We start from the raw sequence: 21,001 nt of genomic DNA, 5'->3' as shown, positions 1-21,001 counted from the left end.
CAAACATATGTTTTTAAATGTTGCAGGCAGGGGGCTATTTAATAATTTCTGCTTCTGAAATTTTGTGCTGTTTTTTAATCATATTTACATTATCTTTAATGTTGCTTTAAACAGTAGAATGACAGAGATGAAAGGACCCTGCATCCAGTCTTACATTTAGAAGAAGAAGAAGAGTTTGGATTTGATATCCCGCCTTTCACTCCCTTTAAGGAGTCTCAAAGCGGCTAACATTCTCCTTTCCCTTCCTCCCCCACAACAAACACTCTGTGAGGTGAGTGGGGCTGAGAGACTTCAAAGAAGTGTAACTGGCCCAAGGTCACCCAGCAGCTGCATGTGGAGGAGCGGAGACGCGAACCCGGTTCCCCAGATTAGGAGTCTACCGCTCTTAACCACTACACCACACTGGCTCTCAGTGTTTACTGTAAATAATTATAGCATTTCTCTTTTTACATAGCTTATTTCGTGTGTCTCAGAATTTTGAATTGCGTGGCAAGTTCCCGCCCTCCGCCAGTGGAAATAAAGACACATAACACAATTAATCAAGGTTAATAAGGCCACAACTTTATTGGTTACAGGTGATGAGGTGTATTGGCTTAGGCATTGGTCCTAACCGACTATCCGGCTCAAGCCTGTTTGCTTGAAGTCCAGGAAGGGTTAACCACCAGTAGGGGGAGACCTGCTGATACACATCAACCAGGATCTCCCCCAGGGTCACCGATCGGGGGCGTGCCTTAGGCCCTCTCCTCCATAGGCTTCAGACAGGGCCACGCCCCCCAGAATCCTTTATCGGGCTGCCCTTCAATATGCAGGGGAGGTGATGGCGCTTGGTCCCCCCTTCATCTACATAACAATATCAATACCAATGCCTAACCGCCAATACCAAGGAAGTTGTGACGATTTGCTAACCAAGCATCTGGTGCCAATTTGCCAAGTGGAAAAAATCCTACCAGGCTCCTTAACGGCGACCAACCGAGGTCCATAGACGGGAGGGTGGGAAACTGGAGCAACTGGAGGCGGCAAAAGAGGGAGAACCCCGGCCGCCCCTGTGTTAAATTGGGCAGGACACCCCGAGCCAGCCGATTGGCTGTCCAGGGAATGACGTGGCCGGGGATTCCCTCAATCGCATGGAGGCTGAGAGCCAACCACCGTGCGCGTGGGGGGGGCGTGCAGCCCACAATCCCACCTCCTCTGAAGGCGGAAGTGGCTTTCTGTTGTTTTTATTTATATTGGAAACTACTTAAATGCTTATTTTTAACAAATAACACTCAGCAACAAATACTGAGTTTTCTTTCAAGACAATGAGCTGTGCATTCCTCCAGGATCCTCCATTTTATTTGAACTCCCTCCCTCTTTTCCATCTCAACTCTCCAGCGGGCACACAGGATTCTTTGGGCCTTTCTGTCCCTCCTTAGGTCCCCCCCCCCCCAATACTGATTGTACTTAAGCAAAGGAAAAACCTCTCTTTTGTGCACAAATGCTACCATTTTGGCTACAGAATGATCCACGTGCAACACATGAGTTTGCGATTTATTGGTGGAGGGGGTAGAGAACGATACTAAAAACTTATATTAATTCAAATCGACTAACCAAGCTTTAAATACAAAATATTTAGTGTATATTGCATGGACTAGGCCTATACTGTATTAATTAATATTTCTGTCAAGCCAAGTGTCCCCCATCCTATATTTGTGCATGTATATTTGTGAATCTTGACACCAGAAACACACCTTTTCTCCGTGTTGCTCTCCAACAGGTTAAATCCAGACGCTCCTCCTCTGCTTGAAGACCCTCTGTTGGTTGCGATCGCCAAAAAGTACAACAAAACCCCAGCTCTCGTGGCTATTCGCTACCAACTGCAGCGTGGCCTGGTGGTCCTAGTGAAGACCTACACCAGAAAGTGAATTGAGGAAAATGCCCAGGTAAAGCAATATATATAAATCCATTAAAAATACAATACTGAAAAAGGATGTCATTTGAACACTGTGATCTCACAGGTCACATGACTCGTGTGGGAAGGAAGATGCACATCTTGATTTGGGGACTCAGGATGTTGGAGGAGTTTCCAGCAGCGGGTATTCAGAGGCATCACTGCTTCTAGCCATGAAAGCAGAGTTGCAACCATAATGACTAGCTACCTGTCAGGGAATGGACAGAGGAGGAATGATGGAGACCGCCTCCCCAGCCTGACCCTTCCAGAGATGAGGAAGACAATATAGATTTAGAACAGTGGTTTGCAGAAGGTCACAGCTCAGAGGCAGATGAGGGGCAAAGTTGGGAAATGATGGATGAGGAGGAGAGGAGGAAGCAGAGCCAGAGCAACTAGCTGACACGTTATCACTAGAAAGCATTCCACACACCCCTTCTCCCAGAACCCGGCGAGTCTTAAAAGTAGGAGAGCAAAGGGCTTGGAGACAGATGGCCCTAAGTGGAAACCGTATGGTGGGTGGTGCTGTTGACTATTTGGGAGAAGGAGAATGAAGATTTACTCAGAGAAAAAACCATTACAGTGGTACCTTGGGTTAAGTACTTAATTCGTTCCGGAGGTCCGTACTTAACCTGAAACTGTTCTTAACTTGAAGTACCACTTTAGCTAATGGGGACTCCTGCTGCTGCCATGCTGCCGGAGCCTGATTTCTGTTCTTATCCTGAAGCAAAGTTCTTAACCTGAAGCACTATTTCAGGCTTAGTGGAGTGTGTAACCTGAAGCGCATATAACCTGAAGCATATGTAACCCGAGGTACCACTGTACTACAAGAGGCTGAATTTCTAACCCTCTCTCTATGACTTTTGAATAAACAATATTGGTAAGAACTTCCTTGTCTTATCCATTACTGGCAACCTACTGTGGGGAGTTGGATTCTCTGACGCCCAACACTACTATTGGTATTCTTATCTACCATGAATTTGTCTAATGTTTAAAGTCATCCATGTTGGTGGCTGTCACCGCCTCCCATGGGAGCAAGTTCAGTAGTTTTGCTATGAACTGCATAAAGAAGTACTGAACTACATTCATTGGAGTATGACCTCCCTCATCCCTAACCATTGGTCATGATGGCGGAGACTGATGAGGAGTTGGAGTCCATCCACATCTGGGGGGGCCACAGTTTCCTCACTCCTGTTCTGTTGCAAACCTACATTACTATGCCTATAAAATTCCCTCAGTGGGAGGACATCTGGACTGAAGCTGTTGAATGAAGGAATTAAACTTTGGAATGTGGTAGCAAGTTCACTTTGGTATCTCTGTGGCTGGAAAAAGGTGCACAGCTCTGAGGTACAAAAAGATGAGGTAAAAGCCCCTCAGCATTTTATTTTCTCCCCCTGACAGGCATTTACTTTCCAGCTGTCTGAGGAGGATATGAAAGCCATTGATGGCCTTCACAAAAACATGAGCTTTTCAAAAGCGGAAATGTAAGTCATATTTAAATAGTATGCATATGAATACATAAAAGTGCATCATGCAAGAATTCATACTGCGAGACCAAAGGGAAGAAAAGATCTGACATATTTTAGTTGCTACTCTGTTTCTGAGTATATTTGTAAAGGGATTTAAAGGTATGTGCCATTACTCTGAATTCATTTTTTTGCCCAGAAACAAACTGACAACCAATGGATCTCATACCAAAAATAAATAAATTCTAATGCTCCCTTCAGCCAATGCATAATTTCCCTTTGTGGGAAATTAAACTAGCTGCCCTATGCATTGTTTCACAACTGCCCTCGAAACTGCCCCAAGTAAAGCCAATTATAGTACCATTGAGAGAATTCCAGGATGTGCCCCGCAGTATTTATAAACCATTAGGAAGGAGTGGAGCTGGTAGTGGGCTAGCAACCCATATGTAGAGCGATTGTCTCATTTGATTTTCTCTGCATATGCATAAACTGGGAATGCAGGATCAACATTCAGCCTCCCTGCTGAGTGGGCATTCAGTGGCAAACTTGGGGTGGCTACTATGTACTGTGTGAAATGGTCTTATGAGGCAATGGCTGGAAACTCTTCAATATACTTAGATAATAACTTGCACTTAAATATTAGTAAGACAAAGGAGATGGTGTTGGACGTCCGGAGGAAGAGAGGGGAACCTGCCCCGTTGTATATCAGGGTGTGTGTGTGTGTGGAGAGTGTCTCCTCCTTTAAATTCCTGGGAGTTTACCTTAGTGAAGACCTTACCTGGAAAATCAACATAACTCAGGTGGTCAGAAAGGCCCAACAGAGACTCCATTTCCTTAGGGTCTTGCAAAAGAATAATGTTAAACAACAACTGATGAACTCCTTTTACCGGTCCACAATAGAAAGTGTCCTTTCATATTGTATCACAGTGTGGTATGCTGGCCTGGTCTCTACAGAGGGTGGTGACTACAGCACATGATATCATGGGCTGTCCCTTGAGTCCGCTAGATGACATCGCAAGGGATTGTTGCCTTAGGAGAGCGAGAAAAATTCTCAGGGATGACTCACACCCCAGCCATCACCTCTTTAATCTTCTACCCTCGGGCAGGAGATATAGGATAATCAGCCGTACCAACAGGCTAAAAAATAGCTTCTATCCGTGGGCTGTTAGGCTGTTGAACGGAAAATAACATAGCACAATTGACTTGCGTGGTGGTGTGTTGTTCGATAAGAGATTGAATGTTTGGGGGGGGGAGGCTTGTTTAATTTCATTGTACACAGGATGTAGAATGACAATAAAGGTATTATTATTATTATTATTATTATTATTATTATTATTACAATGCCTCTGAGGGTTGACTCTTTGGTTTTGTTTCAGATTTGCTGAGCACCCAAACTATCAGCCACCAGATGATGAATGACAACTCATCCCCACACCCCTCTCCCATTCTATGGAGCCACCATAGTTCCACAGCACTCACAGTATCAAAAATACATTTCAGCACAAATGAAAGCTACTCTAGCCGTGTGAATGATTCTTTGATTTTATCTGCAGAAGTGGAGGAGAAATAAGAGGATTTTTGTCGTCGACGTTGTTTTCATAGGCACCTATTTAGCACGGCACACATGTTGGTTTAATAAGTATTCCCATTGAGCATAAATACAATACAGGGAGCATAAATATAAAATAGTTTAGCTGATAGCCTGGAAAAATTAGTCTTAGTCTCGAGTTGTTCTTGCAGCCCATTGCTATTTTTATTTTATTTAGGCTGCTTACAAGGCAAGGCAAAACACAGAAAAACTCAATAAATAAAAGCAAATACTCCTGTGGCATAGCAAGAAATGCAAATTTATCCAAGTTATCAATTTAATTTAAAGTTAAATGAGGTAATCTGCCAACAGCAGGGCTGCTTCACAATAAGCTGCTTTATTTTCATGCAAGCAGCTTATATAATATATATACTAAATAATAATGTCAGTGAACTTCTAGAATAAAGCATAAGATGCTAACGGAGATTGTATGCAACTCCTATCTATACTAGGAAAATAGGATTATCCAAACAGATGTTTCTGTGCTAGACAGAACTACATTGTGTGGTCTCATGCTAAATTGCCTGTTTTGAAGTCACTGAAATCAAATGTGCTTAAGAGTGCCTGAACCCTGTGTAGGACAAATGCTTAAGTCGTTTTCTAAATGAGTTGCACCATCTACTAGTGACACCCATTCCCAGAAACATCTAACACGCAGATGGCTGAAATAAAATTGCACCACCTACTATAAGTAAATGCTTCCATGTTAGTGTGTGAGCAAAGGAGACTGAATATTGCAGCTGGTTTTGATATGCCTAGCAGATCCCAACCTCTGTACTTCTTGGGTCCAGAAGCCCATTGCATGTGATATGCGAGGATCTGCCATCGTCTCTACCCCCCTGCAGGTTCTGCTTTATAAAGGGGCAGCTAAGAAGTGTCACGGCTGAGGTAGAACAGAGAGGTTGGGATGGGGAGATGAAGGGTAATTCTATGCTGCATATAAGCTGGCTCAACTGTGCAGAAAATCCTGGGAACTAGTTTTATGAAAAGTGTGTTGACCACTGTGTGGCGGCAGGGGAGTATAAGCTCTCTTAGAACAATTCTCAGTATCCTCGTGAAAATACAAGTCTCAAGACACTTAAACCACTGGCCCTGTCTCCTGTACTAGCCGGCTGCAGAGGGTCTGAAAGTGAGGCACTGTCTAACTTCCAAAGACAGATTGCAGATAAAAGTGTGTGTTTCTGAGCCTTCTTTCCAAAAGGTCTCCATTCCTGGTGCATTGAGTTCATGTATCACTTGTACTCCCCTGCACAAATCTGATGGACAGTCAGTCATCTGGTATTTGGAAAATCTGGACACAAAAATTGCAACCTCCCAGTGGTTGCCCTGAGTCAATCAGATCATCAGAGCTTCCCACAATTCCTTTTCAGATAAACCAGGAGATAGGCTGTTTCACCCCTACAGGAAGGAGAAAATAAGCAAGTCAAAACCAAACAGCACTGTGGTCAACCTGTAGTTAATCCTCAAATCTCTATCCAACAGAGTACACAGGATTAAGAAGATGCCCTATACCTACTTGGACCATTGATCCAATTTCTTCCCAACAATAAACACCTAGGGTGGAAAAAGCTCATCTTGAAACCAGCTCATTCCAAACCAAAATGCAATGGTTTTTTTATTTTGTTTTCCACACAGCCAGCCATACTCATTCCACTGCCTCCTCCAGCACCCGCCCCCCAGGTCTTCCAGTAGGATTAAGAGAAAAAACAGTCAGCCCGCCTTACCAGCGGAGATATGCTTTTCCATAGGTACATTTGACATCATCCCAGGATACCTGCAGAATACACAGTACAAGGAGCAAGCGAATGAGACAGATTCAAAACCCCACTCACATCCATTGCAAAAGCACATAAAATATAGAGCTAATATTAAAAATTTTTTCTTATAATAGATGAAGAGAATTATTACAAGTTGTTACACAGCTGATAGATGACTCTGTGTGTATTTATTTTTTTTAATTGAAAAAATCTTGGGTTAACCTTTTAAGCAGATGTGTAATTCACTTTTAAAGTAAAGATCTTTTCACAGACCACTATGCAGAGGTTTAAGACCTTTTACACACATCTTGTTCTAAATATTACCCAAAGATGTTGGGTGGCCATTTGTCATGGATGCTTTAGCTGAGATTCCTATATTGCAGGGAGTTGGACTAAACGACCCTCGGAATCCCTTCCAACTCCACAAATCTATGATTCTATGTCATTTTTGCTGCTACTGGACTTGGTTATCTTTTAATTAGGGCTGCTTCAGACTCAAGCCAATTAACCCATGTTTTATATATAAAATCTATAAAATTGCCCAAGACTCCGGTCCCATAACTCAATGGGACCTTCTTCTGAGTAGACATGTATAGGATTGCACCGTTATTCACAACTGGCCCTAGCTGGATCAGGAACCACTAGCATAAATCAGAGGTGTCTATCTGTAGTGATACATGGCTTTGAATGGGAAGTGCATTCTGACATCCATTCAAATGCCCATTCCTTGTTTGTGCACAATTAGGTCTGGATTTGGACCATCATCCAGCATGGCTTGCAACCTTTTTCAATGCGCTGACACACATTTGACCCTGATTTTGCCGGGAGGGGTGGAAGGGAAGAGAAGCAGGCACAACGCCACATATAGGCTGCCTTCCTCACCTGACAGACGCTCGAGTCGTTGAAGCAATACCACCTGCTTTCCGCGAGACTCCAAATGTATGCAGAGTAATGACCAAAGTTAGCTGATCCCGAGTGTGCAACAACCGCAAACAGATCATACAACCCATCATCCTGGAAAGAGTCATAGAGAGATATTTTCAATGGAAGACAGGAGAGATACAAAACAGGGAATTACTATCACTGGACAGGACCACATCATATGCCTCAATGAGGCCTTTCCAGCATTACACCTCCAGTATCTTTCTGTATTAGACAGTGCCTTCCTGAGATAAAGATCCAGTGTAGTGTCGTGGTTGGACTAGGACCTGGGTTCAAGACCCTACTCAGACATGAAACTCATTGGGTAATCTTGGACTGGTCACTGTCTCTTAGCCTACCCTACTTCACGGATTGTTTTGAGGATAAAATGGGGAGGGAGGAAACCATGAATGCCACATTGAGCTCCTTGTAGGAAATGCAAATCAAATAAATAAATGTTTTGGGGTCCAATATACCCAAAACAACATTTTCGGCAGGCTTAATCTCCATTTCAAATTTAGAGAAATGTTTTCCATTTTCCATTGTTTAAGTTGCATAGCACTTCTAATTCCCTATTCCCAGTGCTTTTTTAATAGAAAAAAGGCGGTGGTACTCACCATGAAGTTCTTACAGTAAGTGCCACACTTTTAACATTGGGGGGGGGGAGGTGCCAGTACTGCGGAGCCTTGAGTACCCCCAGAAAAAGCACTACCTATTCTCCCCGCTTTTTTTAGAGAATAGACCATCGTGCTTCTCTGACTCCCCACCGACCAAAGCGCTTCATCCTTATGTCTCCCTTGAACATACCTCTTAAGGGGGGGAATTTCTGCTGTGGGGTGGGGATAGGAGACAACAATGTCTTCCTCAAATACTGTTGCAGAACAAACAGTATAGCAACCTTGAAGTTGAAATGACATCCCTTTCTGGGACCTGTTAATTCCTGCTTCATAATACTGAGAGCATCTAGAACAGCGTCCACAGAAACAAGGGTGGACAAAATGCAAACTTCCACTCTTGGGACTAATATTGCTCTGAAGTTCTTGAATAAGTTATCCCAGAATGTGATGAAAGCACTTGGGTGACCATTGTGAAAACAGATGCAGTCTCAGGGGACCTGAACATTCAGTCCAGGCAAGGCACCTTCTTGCTTTAGCCCATAGGTTGGGAACCTGTGGTCCTCCAGACATTGCTGAACTATAACCCCCCTCATCCCAGGCCATTGACCATGCTTCCTGATGGGAATTGCACTTCATCAATGTTGGAAGAACCAGAAGTTCTCCACATCCACTCTGGGCCATTTCATTATGCCTTCTAAGTCCGAAGCGAATGATGATGCAGGTAAGTGTCCCACCTCCTGTGCATCCTGGTTGTACTGTTCTGGCGTCAGGATCTCACTGAAATTTAGGCTCTGTGGGAAGGCTAAGGAATGGCTGATTTTCCGGGTCTGACTGCCTTCTGTGCAGCAAAAACGCTTTAGGTGCAGCATCAATGTCTGTGGCAGACGCGTAACTCTCATGCCCTGCAAAATCAATGCACACCAACAATGAAAGACAAAGACTGGAATACAGAGGTCAGCATAAAATAGTTGCAAAGCAAGGGAGGGACTACTGATCCAGAGAAATCACGCCCTTTTCACCCTTCTGAAAATCTGGATCCCAATGCTGTGTTTAGCAAATTGCCACTAGTCACTGTGGCGTTTGCCCTTCTAGGTGTGTGACATCATACTGGGTCATAAGGAAAAGCTTAACTAAGTGTAACCGATAGGAACCCAAGGGGAGGAGTTAGAGTTGTTAAGAAGTGAGTCTAGAGTTAGGGAAGGGAGAGGGAGGATAAGTCTGTGGGTTGGGCTAGTTTGATGTGAGAGAGTGAGAGAATCTGTTAAGAGGAGTCAGTTAAAATAGTTGGGATAATCAGTTAGAAGGTATTAGGAAGGTATAGGTCAGTAAAGAAACTAAGATTAAGAAACTGACAAGAAAAATTATCTGAAACCATAAACTTGTTAATGCTTATAAAATAAACTTGTTTATTTGGTTTAATGTTAACAACTGTCTGGACTCAGTGTGTACCCGAGAAAAATGGGTTGGTGGCAGCGGGGAAGTGATCGCAGTGGTGGCACAGGGATCAATAGACAGTCAACGTCCAGGGACCCTGTGTGAACGCCACAGTCACCTCAACCACTTCATACAGGGTGGGAACCGCCTTGTGAATTGGGGTGTAAATACCTTAGAAACACATGAAGCTGCCTTGCCAGACTATAGCTCCATCTAGCTGAGTCTCATCTACCCTGACAGGCCGCAGCTCTCCAGAATTTCAGCCCTACCTAGAGATGCCAGAGATTGAATCTGGGACCTTCTGAATTCAAAGAAAATGCCCTGCCAATAATGGCCAAAAGTGAGACCCCATGATTCTTCTATGAACAAATATCCTCATCCAACATGGAAACAACATGAAGCTCCAAGGATTGAATTGCCAATTAACGTTCAAAGGCAACATTACCCGTAGATGTGGCGTTTCCAAGCCACACTGTTCGCAGTGGCATGCATTTTCATCCACCAGCTGTTCCGGCGCAAAGAAACAACGCAGTGAATCTCCCTAGAAGGATTGAATAAGGCAAAGAGCAGAGATTAGTGCCCAGAGGAATTCATGCTGGCTGGCTGGCACTGATGCGAGTGAGAATCCAGAAGAATCTGGAGGGCTACAAGTCATGCAATTGGTACCAATTGCACGTTGTGTGTATTTCTGGAAAATACACAGGTCTTCAACCCGGTGGGAGCCATAGGTTTTTAAAAAGTTGTTACACTTGCCTCCAAGGAGTCTGGAGCAACATCCATGGGGTTTTCTGCTAATCCTTCCATTTTGGCTCTGGCCTGATTTCAGATATGCTACTACACTGGATTACTGTGTCTCAGAATCTACCTTCAGACAAGGTAAGTACCCACCATCACCCATATACCAGGTCTTATTTGCAAAGTTCTCCCACATCTGTCTGCTCTGAGATCTTCAGGTGAAGAGTGGTATGTAAATTTAATATTATATCATCATCATTGCCTCTTACTTTGCCCTCTTGGCCACTGCTTTGGCCCACCTGGCCACATGCACACACCTGACACAGGTGAGCATCACCTTGAAGCCATGACCACAGTGATGGCAGTATGATGCCTGACAGAGACTGTATGGGCAGTTGCCTCCATTTCCTGCAGAGTCCCTGTCACATACTGAAACAGAGAGCCACTGGCAGCCCCAGAAGTTTTGATTTCCTAAGGTTGGACATGTTGAAGAAGAACAAGAAGCACATTTCTAGAAGTCTGGGGATCAGCCCCTCCACTCTCAGCCTCTCGCTCTCTCCATACAGCAGAACTCCATTCAGAACATCCCTCTACAGAAAAGCTCTGCTCCCCAGAAAACAGCAAGCAAGGTGGTGCAGCTGGTTGTGGAGCCCTAGAAAATGATCTGACGGGTTTTGAGTACAGCAAGAGTCTTCCCCTTCCTCCCCAACCAATCTTTCTGGAGTTTTGTTTCTTTGTTTAGCCTCCTCTGCCCCACTTTCCATTTCTGGGGCCCTTCCGCAGCAGAAACACTGTGTTGATATTAAGCTTTCAGTGTGAGCACACCCTCTACAGGACAGGAGAGAGCACCACACTAGAAACCCAGTTCTGACCCATTTGCTTAAATGGGATGAAGCACAATGAGATGGAGACCCTCTTCACATACCAATGTCCTGACTGGGTGAGAATCAGAATCAAACATTGGGAGTGGGAACATCAGCAAGTTGCTATCCTTCTTCATTTCGACTGAGCACTTTTGACACACTAGGTTCTGCTGCAGCTGGATGGTGTGCAGGAGAGCCAGGCTTTCAACCTTAAAGAGAGGGGAGGAGAAAATCAGAAGCGAATAAATAATGTGCTCTGTGTTGTCAACAAGCACTGCTCTTTGCGTGATTCCACTGACAGGCCTCAAACTGGTGCCCAGTAGAGTGAAAACAAGCATAAAGCCATCACCAAGCCCAATTATCTGCCTCACTACAGAATCCTCTATTCAGCAGATCTAACACAGACATTTGTCTAATCTTCTTTTAAAGCCATCCAAGATGGTGGCTATCCTGCTTTCTTGTCTATGTTTACTATTGTTTTATTACTAGGCTGTGGGTGTCCCCCCCAAAAAAGAATGGTTGGATTAATTTTATTTTTTAATTAAATACACCATTTTTGAATGAAAAAGCTGTTTATAAAGTTAATAAACAGAATAGGAGATCACAGTGTACTTTAAATGGAGAGCAGGGCAGGGGAGAGAGTTCTGTACTCAGTATTTTTAAGTTTATGCTATCAAAGTCTTTGTTACATGCTTCTGGGTTTTGTATTTTATGTGTGATGGGAACTCTGCAAATTAAAAGGGCACAACTCAGAGCCTTATTGCAAGTTAGAATAATAGTGTGATTTCAATTGCATGTTTTCTTAAATAGTAGCCATGGTGGGGGGAGATCCAGGGGAGCAGATCCCATTTCTGCTACCTTAACTGATTTATTTGCAGAGTTATACAGAACTCTCTGGCAGGGCTCCGAACATAAGCCTGCATCATAAGTTCTGATTTTTCAACAAGAGACAAAACTATTCTTGGCTATACTTTAAAGGCCTCTGCAGGTAACTCATTGTGTCTGCATACAACATGGAAGTAACATGTTTTCCTTTGCAAAATGCGGACTCTTACCAGATTCACGTTTGTGATTTGGTCCTTAATTAGGTTCCAGAGGATCAAGAAGAGTTGAGAAGCATCATACAGAACAAGCACTAGACCAAAGGAAGAGGCGCAAGCAAAATTTAGCACAACAGCTTATTTATGCCTTTCCCAAATTCCTCTATTTTCGCCCCTTTCCTCCAGATTCCAATGCTCTCTCTATATTTTTAGCAGCCAACCTTCCATTCTTGCCCCATCAATCCACAAACACAGCCTGACTACCGTTTCCGAAGAGGTTTATCAAAACACCTCTGCATGTGTTCTGTAGGGGGAGAGCAGTTATTAACTATAAGCAACCCCCACCCTCCAAATGACACCTCCCTAGGGGAACAGAAAGGCTCCATTTGCTCCTTACATTTCACATTGTGCATTGAGAGGCAGCGGACAAGATCCAAGGGATGCACAGATCTTCTCTTGCTCCGTTGCATCTGCTCCAGAAGCAAGAGCATTTGATAAGGGACGCTTGCTTTCTGCTCCGCAGCTTCAAAAGGCACTTTGATCCTGGCAACAGAAAGAAGGGAAGCTATCACCGCACTTCACAGTCAGAAAGCACGGGCCTCATGCTTTAAGGCTACCATCTTAACCACACTTCCTTGAAGAAAAGTCACAACAGAAAGGGTTTTGGTTTTTTTAAAGAACTAAGTGTAATCACACATATAAAAAGGTAAAGGTACCCCTACCCGTACGGGCCAGTCTTGACAGACTCTGGGGTTGTGCGCCCATCTCACTTAAGAGGCCAGGGGCCAGCGCTGTCCGGAGACACTTCCGGGTCACATGGCCAGTGTGACATCGCTGCTCTGGCGAGCCAGAGCTGCACACGGAAACGCCGTTTACCTTCCCGCTGGTAAGCGGTCCCTATTTATCTACTTGCACCCGGAGGTGCTTTCGAACTGCTAGGTTGGCAGGCACTGGGACAGAGCAGCGAGAGCGCACCCCGCAGCAGTGATTCGAACCGCGACCTTTCGATCAGCAAGTCCTAGGCGCTGAGGCTTTAACCCACAGCGCCACCTGTGTCCCAATCACACATATAATGACTTGCAAATGCATTTGTTAAATGGAAGTTTAAGCAGGAACCTAGCAAAGGTTTAAATGCCAGGGTTGGCTTTCCACACTCCATAAATGATGGAATTTGCATCTGCAAGATATAGCTATGGCAACCTGCATGGATTTAAAAGCAGATAAGAAAAATTCATGAAGGGTAAGTCAGTCAGTAACTACTACCCGTGATGGCTTGTTCTCCCTCAACTGTTACAGGTGATATGCCTCTGAAAGCCAGTTACTGCAAATCAAAAGTGCAGAGAGGGCTTTTGCACTCAGGTTCTGCTTGCGGGATTCCCATAGGTATTCAACTGGTCAGTGTGAGAACAGGAAAGCAGACTAGATGGGTCTTATCCCGCAGGGCTCTTCTTATGGTCTAAGGGGCCTTCACATGCTATCTAGTAAAGGTAAAGGGACCCCTAACCATTAGGTCCAGTCACAGACGACTCTGGGGTTGCGGCGCTCATCTAGCTCTACTGGCCGAGGGAGCAGGCATACAGCTTCCGGGTCATGTGGCCAGCATGACTAAGCCGCTTCTGGCAAACCAGAGCAGTGCACAGAAATGCTATCTAGTACCTGTGTACAAGTTGTCTGTACCTGGGTTCAGCTAATCCTAAGTAGGAGTCTACAAATGTTGATTTTAAAATCACTTGCTTAAAAAAAAAAAAACACAGTGATTTGAATCCAAACCACTGCTCTTGGAGGGTGGAAAAAAATGCTCCATTCTTAAATTAAGCTAGGGTTGCCATAAGCCCAGGAAATCCCAGACATGTCCTCTTTTGGGAGGCCTATGTGCATTTTTACAAGTTATAGCAATTGTCCACGTTTGGGGAGGTTTGGTTTTTAATCTTCGATTTATTTATTTATTTTACTTATTGTTGTTGTTGTTGTTTTGTGCACACTCTGGTTGTGGTCATCGCCAAAAAAAGCTCTCAACAACTTTTTTTGTCCAGATTTTTACTCTGTGAAATATGCCAACCCGAATTACGCATTTCCCCCACCCCACTGCCCTCTAGAGAAAGAGATTTTGATCCAAAGCACTGCACAGGATGGTGGGGAGATCCTCACTCACCTCCGGAGTATCATAGTGAACTGTCTGTTCATGAACAAGACCTGAAGCAAGGAGTTGAGGCAGCAGTTTAGTCCAATATTGTACAGGCCAACAGCTCCTGGAAATAAGACCCAGACAAGCGGCTTTGGTTAAGGGCAGGGAGAATGACACACTTTTGACTTATGGTTGCAATCCTATGGGCACTTTCTTTGGATTAGATTTCATGCGGGGGGGGGGTGGACTTGCTTCAGTGTAAATAGGCATAGAATCTAAAGCTAAATTACATGAAACTTGGGGGTGGGGGGATAAATTTGATTAAGTTCACCGTTAAAGGTTCACTGTTTTCAAAACAATGCACAAGCCAAAACTGGTCATTTGAGGTGAGAATAATGCTGGTGGACAACAAAAGAGGTTTAAAGACTCAAGGGAAATCTTTAAAAATGTAGTATAAACACAGACAACTGGGAAACACTGGCCTGCGAGCGCTCCAGTTTGAGAAGAGCGTCATGGGCTTTGAAAACGCTTGAACTCAGGACGAAAGGGAGAAAGGTGCTAAGAGGAAGGCATGCTTGGCGAACCCTCACCATTATCAACTCCCTCCCGGAAACCTATGTCCCCACTGTGGAAGGATGTGTGGATCTAAAATTGGCCTCCACAGTCACTTATGGACTCACTGTTGAGACCGTGTTCATGGAAGACAATCTTACTTGGCTACGAGTGATCGCCAAAGACAAGCAAGATAAAAGTACCGTTGCACTCTAGGGTAATTTCTACACACACTCACATCCTGCTCTTCACCTTCCACTCAGACAAGCAAGAAGTCTTATCAGAGTTCAAGAACACATTTCAGCCAGGCAAAAACATATGAGGAGGGTCTGAAGCAGGGTTGGTGAGGGGTGTGGCCTGGGGACACCTGCGTAGCTTGGGAGAGGGTGGGGCCCGAGGTGTGTGTGCCAAGGGCCAGACAGAGAGTCCCAGAGGGCCACAGTCAGTCCCCAGGCCTAAGGTTCCCCACCCCTGAGAAATGAAAATGTAAGAAAAATATTAAAAGTACCATTTCTTGAGTCTGCCATCCCACAAATCTCTTGGAGCTTCTGGCTGCACGTCTCCAAAGCTTCCTCTGTAGAGCTCTCCTCATCTGCCTCGGCCGTCATCGTCTGAAATTCCTCCAGCTTGAATGTCCTTTTTGGCTTTGGACGTCCAGCTCTCTGACCCATCAAACGTACTATAATGCAACACAAATAGACAAGATGCAAATCACTTAACCCCCAAACAAGCACCTCATTTTATCTTATGTTGTCTCTTGTTGCTGCTGCTGCTATTTTTCCAGGAGGGGGAGAAGGGCTTGCTGGTCACCGTGCATCATCATTTCTTATTTTTATTCTCTTTAATGTCATATACCTGGAGCAGTTGGCCAGGCAGGTATATTTTATTCTTTTTCACTTTAAACATATATTACCCTTTCCTACAACAAAATGGTGTTTACTCCCATGCAAATGTGTTTAGCACCAGGGCAGCAGCAGCAAATGCCATGTTATTCCTGAAGTTCACGATGGTGCTATGATGTACGTGTGTTTAAAATGAAAACCTGCACATGCTCAGAGTATTTCTTTCTCTTTCCCCCTCATCACAGGGCTGGCTGGCTAATTTGGGGGTTTTGATCTAACTTATCAGAGACATCTGGAGGACACTAGGTGAACCCGGACTTCAACAAGAGACTCTCGCTGCACTTTTAAATAGGGCAGACCAAATTTTCTCCGCTATAGGAGTACGCCAGTTTCTGAGTTAAAAACGGAGGTAGAATATCCATGTCGCTCAGTTAACCCTGCACCCTTTAATTTTGGAGTAAACCCAATGAACCCTCTGGGGCTCCTTTCTATTTCCTATTATTTTGTTTCTGAACAAGTAGTTTTTGTCAACCTGCTGATAAGTCTGGGGAGGCGCTCCTGATCGCAAAGAGCCATCCCGGTAGAATGAAGTTAAGAACTGAATCACAAAACTGGGTCATCTAGTCCACCCCGCTGCAGTGCAGAACTCGAACCCACGACCCTGAGACTAAGAGTGTCGTGCAAACAGCGCTATTTTCCCAAAGCAAGTGGAGCATCGACTCTCTCCGCAGGGCTGAAATATTAAAAAAAAAAACAAGCAAGCAAACGGAATATGCAACGTTTGAGCACGAGAAGAATTGGGACTTACTGCGCCTCGACCGCCAGCCGCCCGGATCTCCTCGCTGCTCCGCTTCACTTCGCTTTCCACGAGCGTGGAAACGAGCCCATCCGCGCCTCGCTTGCCAAGCTTCCCTTCTGAGCGCGGCGCGCCTCGGCTAGAGGGCAGAGCGGAGCCGCCGAGATGAGTTTTGATTTCCCCTTTTGAGAGAACAGCTTGGAAAGTGAAACTTAAGCGCGGCTCCGGAGCAGCTCCGCCCCCAGCCGCTTCCAGCAGAAAAGGGACCGCACCAGAGCCGGGCTTAGGTTTGATGAAGGTAATGGGGCCCTTTGTATGTCCAGCTGTCCTTTGTCAACAACAAATTGTCGCTGTTTTTTTGTGTGTTGAATATATGCTATATGGTAATTTATGGACCTAATAGGAGCAAACCAGTGATATTTTAGGGAGCAGGCGAGCAGGCTAGTTTTATTTTATTTGTCTTATATTTTGGAAATGCACAACCAGGTTTCTTTCCTTTAAATTTTTTTTGGGGCCCCAAGAGAGTGGGACCCTAAGCTATAGCTTGTTTAGCTTATACGTAAATCCGGCACTGGATCACACGTTAGGCGCGCTTCTGCATTTTCAATTATTAGAGGGATGGGGGTAGCTAAGCAGGGTCCGATACGTTGGGTTTTTTTAATGCCCGCATGGAGGGGTGAGCAGATATTTGTTTTTAGTTTAATGCTATGCCACTGCAGACTGTCTTTTATCTAGATGCCCTCTAGGGATGATTTTTAATCATGGTGATCTCAAATAATGTTGCTGACTGGCACCTTGATCACTGCCAGATTTACATATAACCTAAACAAGCTATAGCTTAGGGCCCCACTCTCTTGGGGGCCGCAAAAAAAATTAAAGAAAAAACTGGATGTAGATTTCCAAAAAATAAAACTAAAATAAAACCTACATACAGCAACAGTGTTTTGTGTTGTGTAGGCTCCTATGATGTAAGTAATGGGCCGCGCCTGCCAGCCTGCTCCCTAAAATATAAAGTGCCCCATTACCTTCAGTATCTTAGGGCCTCATCAAACCTAAATCTGGCCCTGATCCTGATCCTGTATGTTACACAGAGGGAAGTGCCCACTGAATTCAATGAGGCTGACATCCATTATACCTTACCTGGCTGTGCCATTGAAGTCAATGGGCTTACTTCTGAGTATAGGATTGAACTGTCGTTCCTAAATATGACCAGTCCTGTGTATCCTTTCTAGGGAATAAGCCCTGACTAAGATCAGTGCAACTTCCTCCTGAGGAAGGAGAAAAGTACAGTGGTACCTCGGGTTACATACGCTTCAGGTTACATACTCCGCTAACCCAGAAATAGTGCTTCAGGTTAAGAACTTTGCTTCAGGATGAGAACAGAAATTGTGCTCCGGTGGCGCAGCAGCAGCAGGAGGCCCCATTAGCTAAAGTGGTGCTTCAGGTTAAGAACAGTTTCAGGTTAAGTACGGACCTCCAGAACGAATTAAGTACTTAACCCGAGGTACCACTGTATGGTAAATCTCACCAGCATAACCAGATTCATCCTAAGCCAAGTTATGGCAACTGATTCTTTCAGGAAATGTGACTTGACACTGAGAACAATTATATGATCTCTGCCCCCTAATCCACTGGCCTTCAATTGTTGGGACTTGATGACACACTCCCCCCCTGCTGGGTTGTGTGAGTGACAGCTGCCTCAATCAGCAGTGATCAGACCTTCCCCACAGCCTTTAAGTTTCATTTCTTCGCTTCTGCCTATGTCAATAGTGGGAGCTCAGCTACTATTGTTTCCTGGTCTCAGCGGGTTTCTGTCAAACCTCAGGTCTGTTTTTCATTTAATGTGCTAAAGCTGTGATTTAGTGGGAGACCGCATGATTTGCATGCAGAAGATCAAAGGCTGAATTTCCCTGCATCTCCTAATAGGGCTAGGAGAGACCCAGTGTGCCAAATACTGAGAGGTTTAAAAATGTCCTCACCAGTTTGGCCACCTGACTGCTTCAGACGATACGGAACATAGCATTTCCCCAGCCCTCCTGTTAGGTAGCTTGACAAGTTTCGTTTCATAGAGCCGCAGAGGCGAAGGGGATGCATTCAGGAAATTGAGAAATGGAATATTCCCCAAAGGTGTTGCCACAGTAGATCGGGGGACAAGAACCGGTGTCTGGGTTTGCCACAGTGAACAGTCCCTGTTAATAAAGCCATTATCAAGGCCTGTCCCTTTTACGTTTTATTTCTTGCTGACCTTCATGTTTACAAACCTCCCCACAACTAGGTAGATTTGGTGCCTGCAACTCAAAATGCCATTTCATGCACCTGATGGACAGTAGTTAGGAGTGAGGGGAAAATTTCATCCATTTCGTTCATGTAAAGATGAATCTACCAAACCTGCGTTTTCAGGAGCAATACACAAAACGAAACACAGCCCTCTTTCAGAAGTTACACTTCTCTGAATTTTGTAATGTGGTTTTCAAGCCAGGTAATGTGTACAAAAATGTATGTGCCAGGGTAAAGCGTACATTAAAATGCATATATTGGTGAAACTAACATACAAAAATGCATTTTATATGGGGAAATGAATTGCAAATACATGTATATCCAGCAATATGTATATTAGGATAAATTTGCTCTAAAATGCTGATAAATTTTCATGAGTCCTTTTTTAAGGAACTAATGCAAAAATGTGGAGAACTAAACTTAGCAAGTTGGGGGGGGGGGATTTACAAATTGAGAGAAAATGAAACTGACGAGTTCATCCACCCATAGCTGTAGCCCATGAATAGTTGTGCCATAATAAATGTGTCACAAGCGTCAAATGTATCTGTGTATTCTAAGAATTGTTAGCAACAGAAATGTAATAATTTCCTCAAGAATGATCATTAATCTTCTAACAGTAACTCATACCGCTGTATGTCAGTGATGAGGAGAAAAGCAGACCCTCCTGAATTAGAAAATTTGCTAAGGTCTGATAAAACAAACATAATTAGGTTGACAACAGGATAATAGATTTGGGTTTGTTTTTTTTAAAAAAATGCCAATTTCTTACTGGAAGAAAAGAATGTGAAATGTAAAAATCCACATATGTTGCTTGAAGAGATATTAAATTAAGTAATTTCTGGGATTAGTTTAAACTGGGAAATATCTGATTTGATTGATTTTTTTCTAGGATCTTAATTACTTAGTAATCTCAATGAAATTATCTTATTTAATTACAAATAGCCCATCGAACTGAGTTCTCTGGGACTCATTGCCTCACTAAGTTAGAAAATTAAACAAGACATTCTTGTGTAACATTATATATATTTAAATATTCTTACGATATATATTTTATGATTAACAACATTACTTTATGGTAACAACAACGTCACTTTTTATGTAGCAAGGGATTGAAATGATAGAAGATTTTACTTATGTACATTCAACAGTACTTGTTTCTCCCCCCAAAAATGGATTTTTATTTTTATTTTTGGTAAAAAGGATGGGGAAATGCACTTAAAGGTGGAGTAACACTTTGTTGATGCAATGTCATGAGACCACCCACAAACAAATCAGAGTGACTGCTCAATAAATGGTCAAGGTCTTCTAACCTCCTTGCAAAGTGGGTGCAAACAAATCAGGAAGAAGGCTCAATAAACAGGTCACCTGGAACGAGGAGGGGGCTGAAATGCACACAAGTCTAGCACATGCGAGTGCATAATAATAAAACTTTTTAAAGGCATCCCTGACATATCTCCAGAGGATAAAATGGGGAAAATCTTTTACCTGGAACAAGTATCAGAAAATCGGGCTGTCTACTGATGTAGCTATAAAGGTAAAAGTAAAGGGACCCCTGACCATTAGGTCCAGTCGTAACCGACTCTGGGGTTGCGGCGCTCATCTTGCTTTATTGGCCGAGGGAGCTGGCGTACAGCTTCTGGGTCATGTGTCCAGCATGACTAAGCCGCTTCTGGCGAACCAGAGCAGCGCACGGAAATGCTGTTTACCTTCCCGCCGGAGCAGTACCTATCTATCTACTTGCACATTGACATGCTTTCGAGCTGCTAGGTTGGCAGGAGCAGGGACCGAGCAATGGGAGCTCACTCCGTTGCGGGGATTCGAACTGCCGACCTTCTGATCAGCAAGTCCTAGGCTCTGTGGTTTAACCCACAGCGCCACCCGCGTCCCTTCTGTAGCTATAAGGCAAGGGTAAAAAAGAAGAAGAAGGAATGACTATAGGAGCCTAGCCCACTTGGAGATATTCCATGCCCCCTTCCAGAATGTTGAATGTTATTTCTTCCTTTTTAAATTAAACTTTGTAGCCTTTTTTGTCGAGTTATAAGCAGGTGTGTAGCCAATATTTTA

General features: G+C 44.0%; 1 protein-coding gene and 1 pseudogene across 3 annotated transcripts in view; one reads left to right on the top strand and one right to left on the bottom strand.

Annotated features, from left to right (window-relative positions):
* LOC309379829 (aldo-keto reductase family 1 member C3-like) overlaps positions 1-5,622 on the top strand; it is a 29,029-nt pseudogene extending 23,407 nt beyond the window's left edge. Inside the window, exons 7-9 of the transcript XR_014173329.1 lie at positions 1,754-1,919; positions 3,326-3,408; positions 4,767-5,622. The product of XR_014173329.1 is annotated as an aldo-keto reductase family 1 member C3-like (transcript). The remainder of the gene's footprint in view (positions 1-1,753; positions 1,920-3,325; positions 3,409-4,766) is intronic.
* USP18 (ubiquitin specific peptidase 18) lies at positions 5,119-16,847 on the bottom strand. 2 transcript variants are annotated; one of them, XM_081927322.1, is made up of 11 exons: positions 16,673-16,847; positions 15,531-15,701; positions 14,498-14,538; positions 12,743-12,888; positions 12,361-12,440; positions 11,368-11,514; positions 10,153-10,248; positions 9,008-9,175; positions 7,618-7,749; positions 6,703-6,752; positions 5,119-6,376 (listed from the first exon to the last, which is right to left on the bottom strand). In XM_081927322.1, exons 2-11 carry the CDS (start codon positions 15,612-15,614, stop codon positions 6,322-6,324), a joined length of 999 nt encoding a protein of 332 aa, XP_081783448.1. In that variant the 5' UTR covers positions 15,615-15,701; positions 16,673-16,847; the 3' UTR covers positions 5,119-6,321. The 2 variants fall into 2 exon arrangements, with proteins under 2 accessions (XP_081783448.1, XP_081783447.1); XM_081927321.1 differs by having other exon boundaries at positions 14,498-14,594; positions 16,673-16,846.
* Positions 16,848-21,001: the final 4,154 nt, after the last annotated feature.

The sequence above is a fragment of the Podarcis melisellensis genome (assembly GCF_964234715.1).
Source record: "Podarcis melisellensis genome assembly, chromosome: 10".
Classification (NCBI taxonomy): domain Eukaryota; kingdom Metazoa; phylum Chordata; class Lepidosauria; order Squamata; family Lacertidae; genus Podarcis; species Podarcis melisellensis.
This window is presented reverse-complemented; position numbering and strand designations above follow the sequence as displayed.

What these genes read in the sequence shown, in the direction of transcription:
- USP18 (XM_081927321.1), bottom strand. Translation starts at nt 15,693, where the DNA reads ATGGGTCAGAGAGCTGGACGTCCAAAGCCAAAAAGGACATTCAAGCTG. An exon ending in GATGGCAGACTCAAGAAATG is followed by an intron (nt 14,595 to 15,530) that starts GTACTTTTAATA and finishes TCTTATTTCCAG; the next exon opens with GAGCTGTTGGCCTGTACAAT. An exon ending in CTCAATGCACAATGTGAAAT is followed by an intron (nt 12,441 to 12,742) that starts GTAAGGAGCAAA and finishes CCTTTGGTCTAG; the next exon opens with TGCTTGTTCTGTATGATGCT.